Source organism: Mytilus edulis, chromosome 5, assembly GCF_963676685.1.
Source record: "Mytilus edulis chromosome 5, xbMytEdul2.2, whole genome shotgun sequence".
NCBI classification, from domain to species: domain Eukaryota; kingdom Metazoa; phylum Mollusca; class Bivalvia; order Mytilida; family Mytilidae; genus Mytilus; species Mytilus edulis.
In genome coordinates, this window is record NC_092348.1 from 87,814,123 (window position 1) to 87,830,883 (window position 16,761).

Below are 16,761 nucleotides of genomic sequence, written 5' to 3' on the forward strand. Positions count from 1 at the left end.
AATAAAAACATATTATTAAATGCACATATAATTTTTATTAAAAAGCTTGGAATTTCCATATCTTGAAATGAGATCAATTTCAGTTTTAAGAAAATAACCAATTTATTTTTGTTATAATTAGGTGCTTTAAACCGTTGAAACATAAATGATTGATTTGAAAACTATTTGAGTCCCTAATGTTATGCTATTATTATTCAATGGCCGTTGCAAGTGACAAAACAGTTTTAAATCTGTAGAGTAATCAGAAGTTATTCCAGTCAATGGCTCGGTACAAATGCCATGGCAATTAAAAGATTTAGACAAAGGAAATATTTCACCCCAAGTCACAATGCCAAGACACCACAACTAAACGCTTCCATTATGTAAAATAAACGTGATAAATTTGTGCCTAATAAAACATTATGATTCTTCCTTAGTCCGTGATTGCAATTTGATTATAAACTTCAATTACCATGGTGATTAAATTGATGATGGCGTTAACTAATTAGAAAACCGCAATTTTTCATGGTGAAAAAATTGTAAAGTTTATTAATGTTTTCTTCCTGTCTTTAATCAGTAAAATTGCTGCAGTGAAAAATGACATTATTTCTTTAGAGAGTACAATGGTTCTTGACTATAGTATGACGTCTCTCTTAAGGATTGTTAAAGAGGTGACTCGTTAGCATGTTAATTATGTTTCACATCTGTCTGGTTGTTGACATTTTACGCTAAAATATCTAATATCATCAGAAAAAAAACTTCTCCAGCCAAAACTTGAAGTGATGGAGTAAAAAATGACTTTGCTAGAGGGTTTTATATTGGGTTCGTTACGGCTTTCAGATCAATTTATTTTTGAGAGCTTTAAGCTGTTTTTGTCATTAAATGTCTGACGTTTTATTAGGTTCGTTTTTGTGAAAGTTCCGTGCCTTGTTAAAGATTCTCTAACTAAGTAAGACATTATAAAGCAATATTCTAGTCATGCCTCTAGGTCTTTTAAAATATAAATTACAACATTTCTTTGTCTTTGTAATGCATGTTCTTTTAGGCATGTGATGTTATCAAATTTCATCTGACCTTTTTCTTGTAGGCAAGACTTCTAATCTTGTCGTGCCTTCATTGAATAAGCTGCTGAATCATTAAATGAAAATCTTGTCTAGAAATTCATATATCAAAATTCTCAATTTTTAAGGATTTTGATATATTTTAAGTTAAAGAAGAAAATGCATTCAGATAAGTTGTTTCACGAATTTTTTACTGAAACGAAATTTTAAAAGTTGTATTCGAGATTTGTGGTTCACTTTTGTTTGTATCATTGCTAGATTTGATTTTTTACAAAGATGATGCAAATTGTAAAACACCTGTGTATTTGTATCTTACAATCACCTGCTGATATTGTCAATGTGGAAGCTAATTATCTATCTTCAAATTATGTTAGTATCTGATTTCAAAGAGATTTGAAAAAACCAACACCTGAACTTATCCCACGCCTTGTTTTTCCCAAACTGCACTTTTGAGTTCTTTTGAGCACATTTTTACATGTTATGAGAGAAAGAAAAACCTTTCTATAGCTCATCTTTATATTTATGTTCACATGTGGAAGCGAATTATTACTAATCTTTTTCATGGTAGTAACAAAAATACTTATTTCTATAAAAACATTTACACCAAGATTATGTTAAACCAAACAGGAAACTCTGCATTAATCATACTTTTCATATGATCAAATTGCTGAAAGACCCCCTCCAAAATTATTAAAAACTATCATTCTGCATTGACAATGATATTGTGGGTGTCAGATAGATACCATTCAAAGTGTATCTAAAACATAAAACTTGCAACTTTAATTACACCAAGGTTTAATCCACCATTTTCTACATCAGAAAATTCAAAATGCCTGTACCAAGCCAGGAATATGACAGTTGTTATCCATTTGTTTGATGTGTTTGAGCTTTTGATTTTGTCATTTGATTACAGACTTTCTGTTTTGAATTTTCCTCAGAGTTTGGTATTTTTGATTAAAATATTTGACTTTTAACATGACCAGTCTTGTACTTAAGAAACTTCTCTTTAGTCTTGATTATTACAGTACTTACATAGCTGTTGTTTTAATTACAGGACCAGAACAACCAAGTTTGATGGAAGAACCATGGTTTATTGGTGTACTGATCGGTGTAGTCGGTGGAACTTTATGGCTGGCATTGTGTATCTTTAGTATCTGGCTGTGTAAGAAAAGAAAGAGTAAAAAGAAGATGATGCAAAATGGATTATACACAGGTAGGTGTCAAAGCAACTGTTGTCATGGAGACATTTAGAAACAAAAGACCAAATTGGTGTTCCAGTCGTATTCCTGAAGAATGTTAAAATAGTGCAAAATACTTACAAGTTATTCATTTTTGGTAGAATTTTCCCATTAATCATCTTAAAGTGCATCAAATTCCTGAAGCATAATGTTTTCTTACTGAAGTGAAAAATAATGTCATAAGAAACAGAAAAAAAAACAGTTATTTTTGCTATCAGCTGAAATGCAGTCTTCATATACTAAAGTAATGTAACAGTAAATTAAAAAAAACATAGAAAAAAAAACAACATTTTAATCTTCAAATTTTAAGTATACAAATAATTATAGCTAAAAAAGACTTTTTTTTTTTAAGTGGTAAATATTTAAAAAAAAAAAAAAAAAAAAAAAGTTATAACAGAATATAAATAATGCTTTCAAATATATTTGAACTGCTAAAAGAAAATTTTCATTTTCAGGACAAAACATTATTGGATAGGATAGCTGATATCTTATTCCATGTATTCCCACACATTGAACCAATTTTATCAAGTATTTTTTACTTGCAAACCTGATTATGTTTATTTTTTTTATTTAAGTACCGATGCAGAAAGGTAATGAACAGCAACCATGTACTACGTTTTACAGAAACGGATATGGCGAGAAAGATACTCGTAAGTTGCGACTGATAACAAAATTAAAAAATTAAAGAATAAATCTGACACCTGGCTACATGTGTAAAATACGTACTGAAATTCACTGTTAAAACTACCTGAAACTTTAAAACTAGTTATTTAATGCAAATTAAACAGACACTAGCATCTGTTCTCACAAATACTTATCTCAAAACCATTTTTGATTCAATTTAGACCTATTATAAAAACATTGATTTCCAAGGTTTAGATTGTCATTAAATTTGTAAGTTATCAGAATTCAGTTGATTTACATATGTTACATATTTAATAGCATGACAGATTTTTAATGATAAAACCATCAAGCAATTTGAAAAAATTATAGTCCTTTTTATGTAGGTAAAATAGTTATTATTGAATCTTTTCAAAAATGGTATGCTGATTATTAATAAATTTTCAAAATATGATAAATTTATACATTGCTTTTGTGAAGAGAAGTAGTTATTACTTTTGATATTAAACAGATCTGACGATCGTAAAAACGATGACAATGGTGCAGCTGTTTATAGTCTGTTTTAATAATGGTTTGGAGGGAAAAAATTAATAAATATATACAATTATCATAACCTTAAATACAATTCAAAATGGATTTTAAAAAATCTGTACAGAGTAGTGGAAAACAGAGCAACCTTCAAGTACATTCTTGTTTGTCTTTTTCAAGTTAGATGTTAGAATTTGATATAGAAAGAAAATCATTAAAAAAGTAGAACTTGAAAAATAACGTTCATTGTATACTAGATAACAAGTAGCAACCCAGTTGATATAAAAAAATAAATAAAAGAAATTAACAAGAATGAATTAAAAAAAATAAACAAAAAACAGTGGCGGATCCAGAAAAAAATTTGGGGGTGGTCCCAAATGAATATTGAATGGTATGAAAGTCCAGCAAGGCCAATATTAGTGTTTTTGTCAACAATATGCTTGGATTCATCTCTGTGCCCTCGTAAAGTCAAATTTTGCCTCCCACATAAAATCACACATTTGATAACAGAGGACAAGATTTCGCGATTTTTTCTTACAACTTCTGCATTTTTTGTGTTTGATTGAGTTCTAATATTATCTTTGGTATTTTCCATCACAGCAAGAAAATTGAGTGCCTTTTCCCTAGAAAATTCATGTGATATTTTGGCCTCTTTACCGTCTTTACCAAAATGTTTTGTAAGCCTGTCGTGAGCATAGGCCATATCTAAAAGAGGTTTTTCACTGAGTTGCTGTTTATATGAAAAATTACCAACATCATATTTAGTAGAAAAATGCAATGTCTCAAGCGTGTGAACATGAAGGTTTAACAATTGTATCAAAAAGTGACTCCTCAGATGAGCTCCCTCGACTATCACAAAGTTCATCTAGATTTTCTTGTCACTTATATCTTTATTTACCAAAGTCATAACAACTATAGGCATACAACATATAAACTACACAAAGTATACATAGATAGCAGATTTGAATTGTGACGTTTTCTAGGCTGAACATTGTCATCTTGCTCCAACTTGCGTTTGGGACTAGGGCAGCTTGACGACCTAAAATATATAGTAGGTCAGTCAGTCGTGCTTAAACATTTAAAGCTTTTAGGAAGGAAAAGGGAGGAGAAAAGGAGGAGAGGGGGGGGGGGGGCTCAAAGAGATAGATAAACAAATTTAATTTAATTCATTCATAATGATTGTTTTTTCAAAATGTACATAAATGAAATTTAAAACCGAGACGAGACTCCGTTAGTTGGACAATGCAATTATATATGGAAATTTCACTTAAAAATACATTTTTTATTTTATTTACCTTTCAAAATAAGAAGTCAACTTCTTCATGTTGACAAGCTGTTTTGACAATTTAATTACATGTATGCAGGTGAAACGCATTGATCCGTATTCTATCATTGTGACACCTCCAGGTATCCAGGTAATCCATAACCAATTAGTGCGATGAAAGGATTAATCTTAAGTGTTAATTTGTTAATTTGTTAATTAGCTAGTTATTGAAAAAATAGACACTTTAAAAAAAATTTGAGGTTCGTCATAGGGGTGGTCCGGTGCGCCGTGGGACCACCCCCTGGATCCGCCACTGAAAAAGATGAGGAAAAAGTCAAAAACTGACAACAACTAACAGTAATTTAAATCAATAGCACACACTTTACCTCTTTTAAACCTGCATCAAGAAAACAATCAGCTTTATTTGACAATTTATCTCTCGTTTTGCAGAACATATGTCACCAGAAATCACAAACTTATTAGACGGCCACAAGGAAGTAGAAATGCAGGACCAGAATATTTATAATGTGCCACAGATGAAAACATTCTACCACAAACAAGATCCAGTGGCACCATATGCCACAACCACCCTGATTAATCCAGGGGCAGCACAACACATGGATCACATGTTTAGACCGATTAATCAGCACAGTGGATCAGGAGATAGCTGTTGTAAACATGATTGTAGTGGATCAAACACTGATTCTGGTGGACACCATCATAGCGATCACATGCAAAGTCCCACAAGTGACAGCGGTAGTCACACAACGGATGAAAATGGAATGTTAATAAAGAAAGGAAGGAAAGGACAAGGACAGATAATTGTACCTAAACAAGCCATGGTGAACTGGGCAGAGTTTTTACCTCCCCCACCAGAACATCCACCACCAAGTGAAGTAGGATCTGATTCTCCCGCTAATTCTCTTCAGTATGCAGAGGTCAGTCAGAACCGTGCAATGGCAAATAGAAGTCCAATGTCACCTATGTCTAAGATTTCATCCTGTTCTTGTCCGGCTCCACATAGTCAACATCCTGGTTGTGCCCAGGCGTGGAACGTTCCACCTCCGGCATATTCTGATTCTGGATGTGTTAGATGTTGTTCTCCAAAATATTGTGACAATGGTCAATATAGTGCTATAAACAGAGTGCAGTCTCCCCGTTCAGATACGTGGGGACAACGAACAATAGCTTGTACAAATCCCTCACAGAGGGCGCCAGTAGAAATGTATTGTCATAGTAGAACTTGTCATAGTGATCATGAACAAAATTCTGTACCTCCCTTCCATCATTATAAAATAAACAATAATGAACAAGATGGCGGAGGGGAATATCAGTGTTTTAGTGATAGTGGACATTATTCACGGTGTCCAGTAGATGGACATTGTATGGACCGAGCGTGTCAGTCTTCATTACCAAGTGTCGCTAGTGAATGTCAGTCACGGTAAGTCACTAGAAAAAAATCTCTTTTTTTTTTTTTTTTGGAACGAGACACTGTTTTTTCTTCAATATTCTCTGAACAATTTGAAAGTTATAAAAATTTCTTTGATCATATCTATGCATGCTTTCTCACTTTTACAAAGAAATAAAAATGAAGTTAGATGCCTTTGATTGTGTTTTATTCGTTTCCCTTTCTGTTGAACAAAAGTACTGATGGTATGCAAATTGCCCACTTTCCAAACACATTTAAATTTCCTGTATTTTAGTTCAAAACAAAATAACAGTATTACGTACCAAGTAAAAGTTTATATTCATTATAACTGTTTAATAATGGTTCATTTTATTACACCATCAGAATTTTATATCTGACAGAGAAAAAGACTTAAGTGCACTTACAGTGCATTCTAATTGTCAGGAAATATGCAAAAACATAAAAACAAAAACCATTAAGCCATTAAACCGCAGCACATCAAACAAATTGTAAAATTGAAACAATATCAGCTTTGAGCAAATTTACTGCCAACAATTGAAAAATCGATGTATGAGCCAATTAAAATTTGTCAAAATTGCATCATCAAGGATAATTGTGTGCAGATATAAATAAATTGAAATATTATAATGTACTGATGTCAACTAAGGAATGTTTTAGAAGCTTAAACTTTAGGAGAGATCTGTAAATATTGTAAATTGAAATTTTAAGCTCAATTTATAAAGCTGAATAAATGCTTTTATATGTAGAATAAAGATTGCAATTAATTTTTCTTAATATTTTATAAAATTCATTTTACATTCTCTGTTAAATTTTAATTTCTTATTTTAAATTTGTATAAATATATTTTTAAAACGATGTTTGTATTCCTTGTAGAGGACCATGTAGACTGAGTGATGGAGGACATCACCACATGAATCTAGCTGTGGAGGGTTACCATAGAAATGGTGACTCACCAATGTCAGGTGGTCAAGACTATGTTGGTGAGTCTGATTCTGAGTCTAATCCCCCTCAAGATGGGGAGGACTGTGGTGATGAAAATCCAGAAGATGAAGGCAACGTGTCAGGTGACAAGTCACATGTCATATCGCTTACTGCTTTTGATTTAGCACACTGCAAGCTTTTATAATATATACCAGCAGGCATTGAACTTTAGGATTGGTTTTGGGGTTTGGGTTTATCTAGAATGATGATGCTTTGGCTTGAAAACCCTATTACAGAAATGCAAGACGACTTTCAAATCTGTGCATTCTCTTATAAATTTCCTTTGCCACAATGCTTATGTTTTTAAGTCATAATAAGAACACATTGTTCAATGACGTCATTTATGCTGATGACCTGGGTCAAACGGTGGTATTCATTCATAAAAAAACCAACTTAAGATTGGTCCATTTAACCTCCCACATCTAGAACATAAGATAAGGCTTCTTCGTCTACCTGTATTTTTCACAATCCTATGGGAATGCATAACTTCTGATAAAAAAAAACCACTTTACCATTCAAATCAGTCGTGACATATCAGAAACTGGAACGCTGAGAGGTTTGATTTTAATCAGAATGCCATTTAGATGTGAAAAAAAGTTATGCAAATGAGGAAAAAAGAATTAATAAAAAAGCTAACTCCAAGGTAAATTTAAAAAGGGGGAATAAAGATGGAACGACCTTGACTGGTTATACAGCCCTCACATGGTCATAAAAGAGGGAGGTTATATATTAACACCTGACCTTTATAGTTGAGTCCATTGCTTTGTTATATGCTGTTTAGAGTTGGAATGTTGTGGTTTTACACTAACATAATATTGGAATAAGGTTGAATATCTATTTTTGTTAGATAGAATTAAGATAGAACTAGATATATGTATTAGTAGTGCTATATTTATATAAACTGTATATTTTAGAATGCTAGATATAAAAAGGAACATTTTTTGAAACGAACAAAATGTCAGTTTACTCACAGCAAGGTTATCATCTTAACTCAACTTGGATTATAAGTGTAATTAAATTATAAATGTCGAAAGCAAATTCTATCTTTTTCAAAAGAATTATTTTTACTTCATCATAGAAAAACGTTTTATAAAACAGGCTATTTTTATGATATTGTCAGTCCTTTAGACCTTTAATGTATTATTTTTAGGTTCCATGATGGCATCGTGGGCCAGTGTGACCGACCAGAGCAATACAGATTGTTCCAGTCATCGGTCGAGTGCTGCCAGTGATAGTGACGCTTCATTCCTGACCGAGGCAGACTTTGCCAGCGCTGTAGCTAAAGCTGCAGAGTTGTCTGGTCTGACGGTAGTTGGTACAACAGTCTGTGATCCTAAAACTGGTAAACCAGGTAAGATGGAGTGAAAAGAATATACGAGTGACAAGTCAAGTTAGATAAACCCTTTGCAAAATCAGGAAAAAATTGGAATGACAAAAACAGCAGAAAGAAAACTGAAGATTGTGTTAATTAGGCTCCAATGAAAATCTTGATGGTTAAGTGTAATACTCTAGAAAGTAGGCAGTTACTGATAAGAATTCTGTAACTGCAAAGTTAAATCTGGTATCAAATTATGTAAGGTCATAAGTAGAATTTCTTTATACAAGCTGGATGTATTGTTTTATGAGTCATGAATATTTCAATTGATTACATATGAAAACCTTGCTGTGAGCCTCATACCGACTATTTGAACTTTTATGTGGATTTTTTCCTCAATAAAATGTCCTTATTTTTCAAGCATTCTAAAATAAACAGTATGCTGTAGATTAATCAACAATATAGCACTACTAATACATCTAATTCTATCTAACAAAGAGATTACCAAAACTTCATTATAAACTCAATATGAAATATATTATTTTAGTGAAGCGTCATAGACGTCCTCGACCCGCTAGACCAGTTAGTCCCTATAGTACAGATAGTAACTTTAGTGCAGTACCACACAGGCCGTACCCAAAGTCACAACGAAAGAAACAGTTGATTGAGCAAGGTATGGTATTTGAATCCGTATACATGTAATATGATAACAACTTTTTTATGATCAATGAATAGGCCAATTGGCTCTCTTAAAGATAGAACCAATAGTCAGTTTTCTTCTATATTTTTGCATTGTTTGATGATTGTTAGATAGTTTTGGGTTAAGATTATCAATTAAGTAAAGATATGTAATATTTGAGAGAGTGCATTTGGCCTATTTTGTTCTTAAAACTGAAATGACAAGAACAAGAACTTATTTTTCGGTTAAAAATTATTTTTTAAGCCATTTTGAGGAATGATTTACACAAGAAGAGAGGTAGACGATACTAAAGGAATATTCAAACTCATAAGTTGATAAAAAAAAACACTGACAAGATCCTGTTAAAAAAAAATAAGAAAAATCTACTACATGGAAATAGAAAATCACAGCAACAGGAAACCCACAAAAAAAAAATTTGGTTATCTCTTAAATCCCAAACATTCAGTGCAGATTCCCATCAAATTAGATATTTACGTCATGAACTTCAGCATATTTTGGATAACAAAACCTAAAATATCATTTAAAATAGAATAGATAGTTTTCCATTGACAAAACATGACTGGAGTTGTTTCCCTTTGATGCCATGTTGATGGGCAATGTTCACAAATACTTCTACTCAATTCAACTTGAATTGACAACTTGACTATAGAAAAAGTTATTATTCAATCCATTTTTTTGTCGTAAATCTCTTATTTAAATTATCAATATGATCTAGATAGGTTTTTTTACAGGCTTACTTATACCACATGTTCAGACTTGGTTTGTCAAAAAGGAATATCAATCTGTTTGTCCTATATCATAGCTGCCAAAGGGAAAAAACTTTTAACTCAAATTATGTCAATATAAAACTATTGAGTTGTAAAGTTCAAATGACTGAGACTAAATACGGTATTTTTGAATGAGCCATGTTGTCAGCGATGTTTTGCTAAACATAGTAGTGTGTGCCATGTTGTCAGTGATGTTTAAAAAAAAAAAAATTGCTATTGAATTATCTCCCTTTTGACAGAAAAGTAAAATTAAATTCTGTAATTTCAGGGAAATGGCAAAGAAAAGATCAACCCAATGGTGTACCTTCCCAAAATCTTCCTACTAATGGTTAGTTAATTTAACAAATATCTTTTTAGTAGTCATTTTTAATTTTCATTTGAATGAATTTGTTTACTCTGCTGAATGCTGAACTATTTCTTTTATTAAAACAGATGATATGTTAAGCCTCACTGAAAACAATAACACTTTTGTATTGGAGACCCAATTTCATTGAACTCTTTTTTGGTCAGCCACTGGTTATTGTAGAGTTTAGGAAGTACTAAGTAAATTTGGAAATTTCTCAATCCTTAATGGGGAAATGTACGTGTCATTTTATGCTACAAAATAAGGCTATAATAAAACTATGATATTTAACAAACAAACAAAAAACAAAAAAAATTCAAATTTTTTTTTGGCAACATGGCATAGGACCTGTAGAGTATCTGTCAATTTAACTGTGCTAACTAGAAGTCTTTAAAATAGAACATTTTAATTTCTGAAAGTTAAAGATTGAATTATTTTTGTAGTTGAAGATCTTCCCTCCTATCATAAACCATCTTTTCCATCATCATCACAACATTCGGCCCCTTTCCCAGAGGATAAAATCTGATGTAAGTCTCTGTGTCTTTTGTGTTTCCACTCTGCTAGTGCTTTTGCTTTTGCTTCTCAATTCAATTTTATTTGCTTAAGCTGAGTGAAAGAAAAAAATATTAGCTACAAAAACCTGCACTGCTAGATATGGGAATTTTTCACTTATCACATGGTTCTCACGGAATGCACAAACATGCATGTTGATCATTGAAGGCTTTTTACCAATGTGGTGATTATCCATATGAACACTTTTAGAATTTATCGTACAAAGAAAACGGACTATTGCCTCGCCTCTTTTTGTAAATTATATTTCCTGGCTTTCATTTATGTTTGATGTGAATAGACATTGCTGGAAATGTATGTACAACAAGACTTTAAAAAACTGAAATGTGATATTGTTTAGAAAGACTCAAGAATGTTGAATGATCTTTGCTTACCTTCCTTTTCCAGTTTATGGCTTTTACATTCACATATTATTTTAAAAAAAAATCAAATTTTATATTGAGACTAAAATGAATGCTGTCTCCTAAAAATAGGTTGATGAAGGATTTGTGTAAAATAATTTTTTTTTTTTTTCATATTTTTCAATTTGTATGACCACAAAACAAAGGCACAAACAGCCTTAACTTTCAGTTTTTAGAATTCAATCATTAACTGTAAATTTGTATGAAGAAATAACATTTTAATGTATGCTGTTTTTCTTTTCAGGGGGCATTGGTTTGATGAAAGTATAAAAAGTGGTTTTATCTAGTCAGAGGACTATAATATTGTCATGTGATCCAAAAACAGTATCTATGGCAACAAAAATTGGACCTGGAAAGCCATGATTAAACAGAAATCCATTTGCAGACAAACTTTGTAGTTCATATGTAGCCAAAACTTTGTTGATCAAAGTTTTATTTATTTTGCTGACTGTGATACATGGTTGCTATGACTACAGTATGCTGCTATCCAGATTTGTGATGTTCAGTGAGTCAAACGAGAAATGATAGTATGTATTTTTCATACAACTAGATGAAGAAGAATTCCAAGGAAGTTTCTTACATTGTGTTTTTTAGAGTGCATAACTTTCTGAAACTGTGTAACAGCAATAAAACAGTGTGGTCTTCCTATAGAACCTATCAAAATAAGTTTTAAATTTGCTGCGGCACTTAAAACCAACCAATAGTAAAACAATCTACCATTGACTGCAGACTTGTTATGTGTTTGTTGTTTATTGTTATTTATTGAAGAAGAATTGATATGTTTGTTTAAAACCATATTGTTATAGAATTATTTTCACTTGTAATAATGTTGAAACAAACGTGTCATATTTTTATGAGACCTTAACTAAGGTATACAAATTGAATCATTGAAACAGTTCTAATGAAAAGTTTGATCTTCTGAATTTGGAAAGAAATGTTTAGAAAATCAAATTTCATACACATGGGTAGTATTGATTTTGAAATAAGCTTAGAATTTGTGACATTGCTTAATATGCATTTTAATGTTTCTCCCTGCTCTAACATACAGTTGAAATTTCGAAAAAGATAGCAAGCTTCAATATGAAAGACATACTTGATTGTAAAAAAGAGTGCTTCAAGTTGGTAGATACTAAGATGGTGCTTTTGACATTCAATTTTATCATCCCCTTTTCGCATAGATTTTGCCAATTTTGAAAGATTAATATCATTATCTTATAAATTTATGAAAAGGAGATATGTATGTGTGTATCACACTTTATAAAGAATGTTTGGTTAATGAATGTTAGTAGTACTACAGTATATTATTCCAATACCCATACACATGGCACATGTTTTCATTTTTGGGAAAGATCAAAGAACTGAAAATTGCAGTTGTTTTCATGATAAAAAGTTCCATCATTTTAGCACAGCATACTAATGCATTGATTTTAAATGATTTGATTTTATACAAATATGTTATAATAAAAAAACATGAATTAAATTTTAAGTAGAAATATTCATAGTTTTTAAAGATATTTAGAAAATTGCTATTACTGAATGATTGTTTTAACATTTGCTTTTGATGCCATAATATAAAGTGATCTGATCAGATACATTTTGTTACTGTTATTTCTTTATCATTTTTGTGTATTTTTTCCTTGGTTAAGTAAAAGCATAATTTAAACCTCATTCAGAGTTGGGGGATATGATAATAAATGTGCAATAATTTTGATACTGTTCATGTGATTTTATATTTATTTTATTATTTCTTGTTACATTTTCACTTCTCAAGCAAAACTAGGAAATATTCATACACAACATAAGGATTTAAGGGGGTAAGACCTTGGTTCAGGGTGATAACTATAAATCAGTGATGCGTTTGTAAAAGTTAAGTTTCATCAATGTATTCTAAGCATTTACATAAAACAGATTGGAAATCATCTATGTAACCTTGAAGCTTAGAATATAATGAAGAAAATGGTTGACATAAACGTTCTGATGATTTTAAGAGTTATTTCCCTTAATCTTGGTCTACCTCTTCAAGCTAATATTTCTATAGTAATTATCAGCATTTTGGGGTTATTTAGTTATTTGTTATTATATGATGTTATTCTGAAAAGTTTCATCACTATTTTCATAAAAAATGTGCAGAAAATTCCAAAGTATGGATTGTATATAATACCCTGAGAATGTATAGGCAATATATGTTGTCCCATTAATGTCTCAAATAATGGTCGTAAGAATGTTTGTAAATAGTGTCTTGGTTAAGATGAAGCTTGTTGTATATGATCATTTTATGGTTATACCATTTATCATGTCATAAGAAAAATCAATTTCCATAAAATAAAAAATTGAAAGCTTATTATTTCATTTATCTGTTAGTTTTGAACAAATTTATTAACCTATCACCTAACATTGGTGTGCTACCATGGTGTTATAAAAGTTAGAGAACGACCACATGAAGATCTAACTAAAAAAATGTTCTGATACATTTCCATACATTAGACGGGAACATGCCTTTCTTGGGCTCATACCCAAAGCAAAAAGAAGCGTTTGGATTTTGAGTTATCCATTTAGTATTTTGTTTTCAGATGTTTACTCCAATACTTCAAATGGGATTGCATCTATACATGTACATTGATATGTAGTCACATAGAAAGGAAGAAGATCCCTATTGACTTTTAGGTAACAATGTTGTAAGCCAATGTCATTGTTTTGAAACTAAAATTATTCTGATAAATAGTTCAGAAAGTACACATGAAATTGCAATGGTACAAATCAGGCCAAATAAAGATACAATGTATTTACAAGTACAGCTTTTTTCTTGGACCATCAGAGACTAGAATAAACTAAAAGTAAAGAGTAGCGAGGAATTCAGAGACCAAACTCTACGAAGCTTCTCTGTAGTGGCTAACCAACACAAACAAAAGAAAGATGAATTTTTTAACCAGCAGCTGCACATAAATTTTGAGCACAATTTGGAACTTTTAAAAGTTTTTTGTCATTTTGGAAAACATCAAACTAAAGTTTATACTTGAGTGATGCGTCATTGTAATTTTTGGGAGTGAGGATATACTTTTGCTTTGTCGTAGATGTAGATGCAATCTTGTATATATGGTCACATAAAACAAGAGGAAGGCCCCTGTATATTTTGAGGTCGCCATATAAAAAGACTGGCTGGTCAGTTTGGGTAAAAGCTACTACAATAGACGTATGTGTAAATGAAAATTTTCATCAGATATGAAACTAAAGTAGAATTCAAGTAGATACATATTTCTCACTTAAACCACAACAGGCTAACAAGATGGAAGGTAAACAATGACATTTCCTCAAACAGGTGTTATGAAATTAGGAAAGCCTTTTCATGCCTGATTGGATCATTCTCCAGCATTCTTTCCCGTAGAAGGACTGACTTTACATTGCAGGTCACTGGTGTATATCCTGATCTTCGTTTTCAGACTGATTGACCTTCTCTTCAATAATTGGCAAAATGCACATCTGGTATTACTAGTTCTGGCTCTTTTATCTTTTGCTGTTCCATTGGTGCAACTTAGCATGCTTCCAAGATATATAAAGTCCTCAACCTCTTCTATGATGTTATTTCCAAAGTACACTGGTTGTATTGTGTTACTGTTGATGTCCACGAGCTTGATCTTTTTTCTAACTTTTATAGTCAGGTGTATACTTTGAGCTGTTTTGTTCTGCAAGTTGTTTCTGTTGCTGGAAAGTAGACCGATATCATTAGCAAAATCTAATTCCTTTAGAAAGGAATTCATAGTCCATCTGATGCCTTTAATATCATTTCCCAATGTTGTTCCCATGCACCAAACTATTGCTGTGATGAATAAGATCGGAGATATTATTTACCATTATCGTACTCCAGATGTTACCTGAAACCAATCCGACTGTTGACCGTTATGTAATACACAGCATTCGTAGTTGTTGAAGAAAGCTTGTATTAAGGTGATTATGTTGAATGGTACACCATATGCCCTAATGATGGCCCATTAGCAAATCCTTTTAATACTGTCAAACGCCCTACGAAAGTCGATGAAATTAAGGACTAGTTTGTTTTTCCACTCTATACTTTGCTCAATTATAATTATTTCTGATTGTAAAAAATATGGTCGATATATCCTCTACCCGATTTAAACCCTGCCTGCTTTTTCTCAGTATTTCATGTATAGTATTATCTATCATCTCAGCAGTATCTTGCTTGGTACTCACAGAAAAGTTATACCATGCCAGTTGTTGCAGTCGCCTCTATCTCCTTTCCTGCCGAATCATTGGGGATAGTGTCATGCCTCCAGATATGTCTCAAACAGTTCATGAAACATGGTCGTGCTAGTTTCTATGTCTTTTTTCAGCATTTCAGCTGTTATTACATGCAAGCCAGGTGAATTCCCATGGTTCAGTCTGCGTATTGCCTTCCTGATCTCATCCCGTTATACCTTCAAAATATCTATGTATAGTTCCACTCGAACTGTTAACTGGAACATCTCCCTGGTGTTCTGTCCACCTTTCCAGTTGTTGATTTTCTTAGGCTAATACATTACCATCCTTGGACTTGAATGTACACTGGAGCTTACGTGTTCACCACTTAGTTTTTTCCTGATTTTATGAACAGTACTTAGTTCTAAAGAAGCTGCTGTATCTGCTTCTTCGACAAGTGTGTCTAGGTATATTGCATTATCTTCTTTGAATTTAGTTTTACTAATTTGTCTTTGAATGAATATTCTTTTCATAGAGAAGTTTGGATTCGTTCTGATTTTGTGCTATTTAGTTTTGTCTTTATATGTTTTCTCTGCTGGATGCTAATCCAATTGTCATCACTTATCCATTTCTTTCTTTCACGTTTTTTTTAGTCTTAGCGTGTTTTTTTTATGTTTCTTTAAATACAGTTTCAATCCTACCCCATCCCTGTTCTACGCTTTCTACAGTGCTTGGTCTGTAGTCTTGTTGGTTTTCTATCATTTGAAATATGTGCTGAGCTTGATCTTAAAATATTTCAGAATTTCAGGATGTTTTAGTTTGACTGTATTTCCATCTTGTTGGTTCGATTCTTTACTACCTTTCTTAGCTTCAGCCTAATTTTACCACGATTCAAATGAAGGTCACTACCACATTCTGCTCCCCTTCATAGCTTTTACGTCATACAATGAGTTTTTCCATCTTCCGTTTATTATCAAAAAGTAAAATCACAAAAATACTGAACTCAGAGGAACATCCAAAAACATCGGAAAGTCCATAATCACATGGCAAAACAAATGGACAAGAACTGTCATATTCCTGACTTGGTACAGGCATTTTCCAATGTAGAAAATGGTGGATTAAACCTTGTTTTAAAGCGCCAAACCTCTCACTTTGATGACAGTCTCATCAAATTCCGTTATATTTACAATGATGCGCGAACTAAACAGACATAATAAATAAAATAGTCAAAATATGGGTACAGCAGTCATCATCGTGTAACAATTTGAAAAGGAACAATTTAACAGAACACAAAAAACAGCTATCTACAAACACATTCATTGGTTCGCGTGTCTGACGTCAGAAAATTTTATACGTCACATAAATTTGTCGTT

At 32.0% G+C, this 16,761-nt stretch overlaps 1 protein-coding gene across 8 annotated transcripts in view; it reads left to right on the plus strand.

Moving 5' to 3' along the window:
- The window catches only part of LOC139524717 (roundabout homolog 1-like), a 192,883-nt gene extending 179,345 nt beyond the window's left edge, over positions 1-13,538 (plus strand). The window contains exons 23-31 of one of the 8 annotated variants that reach the window (XM_071319737.1): positions 2,095-2,253; positions 2,854-2,928; positions 5,142-6,132; positions 6,994-7,184; positions 8,252-8,452; positions 8,964-9,089; positions 10,152-10,211; positions 10,670-10,753; positions 11,442-13,538. In XM_071319737.1, coding sequence (XP_071175838.1) covers positions 2,095-2,253; positions 2,854-2,928; positions 5,142-6,132; positions 6,994-7,184; positions 8,252-8,452; positions 8,964-9,089; positions 10,152-10,211; positions 10,670-10,752 — 1,886 coding nt within the window. In that variant the 3' untranslated portion in view covers position 10,753; positions 11,442-13,538. The remainder of the gene's footprint in view (positions 1-2,094; positions 2,254-2,853; positions 2,929-5,141; positions 6,133-6,993; positions 7,185-8,251; positions 8,453-8,963; positions 9,090-10,151; positions 10,212-10,669; positions 10,754-11,441) is intronic. The other 7 variants (XM_071319738.1, XM_071319740.1, XM_071319739.1 and 4 more) reach the window with 7 other exon arrangements.
- The last annotated feature ends 3,223 nt before the right edge of the window (positions 13,539-16,761 follow it).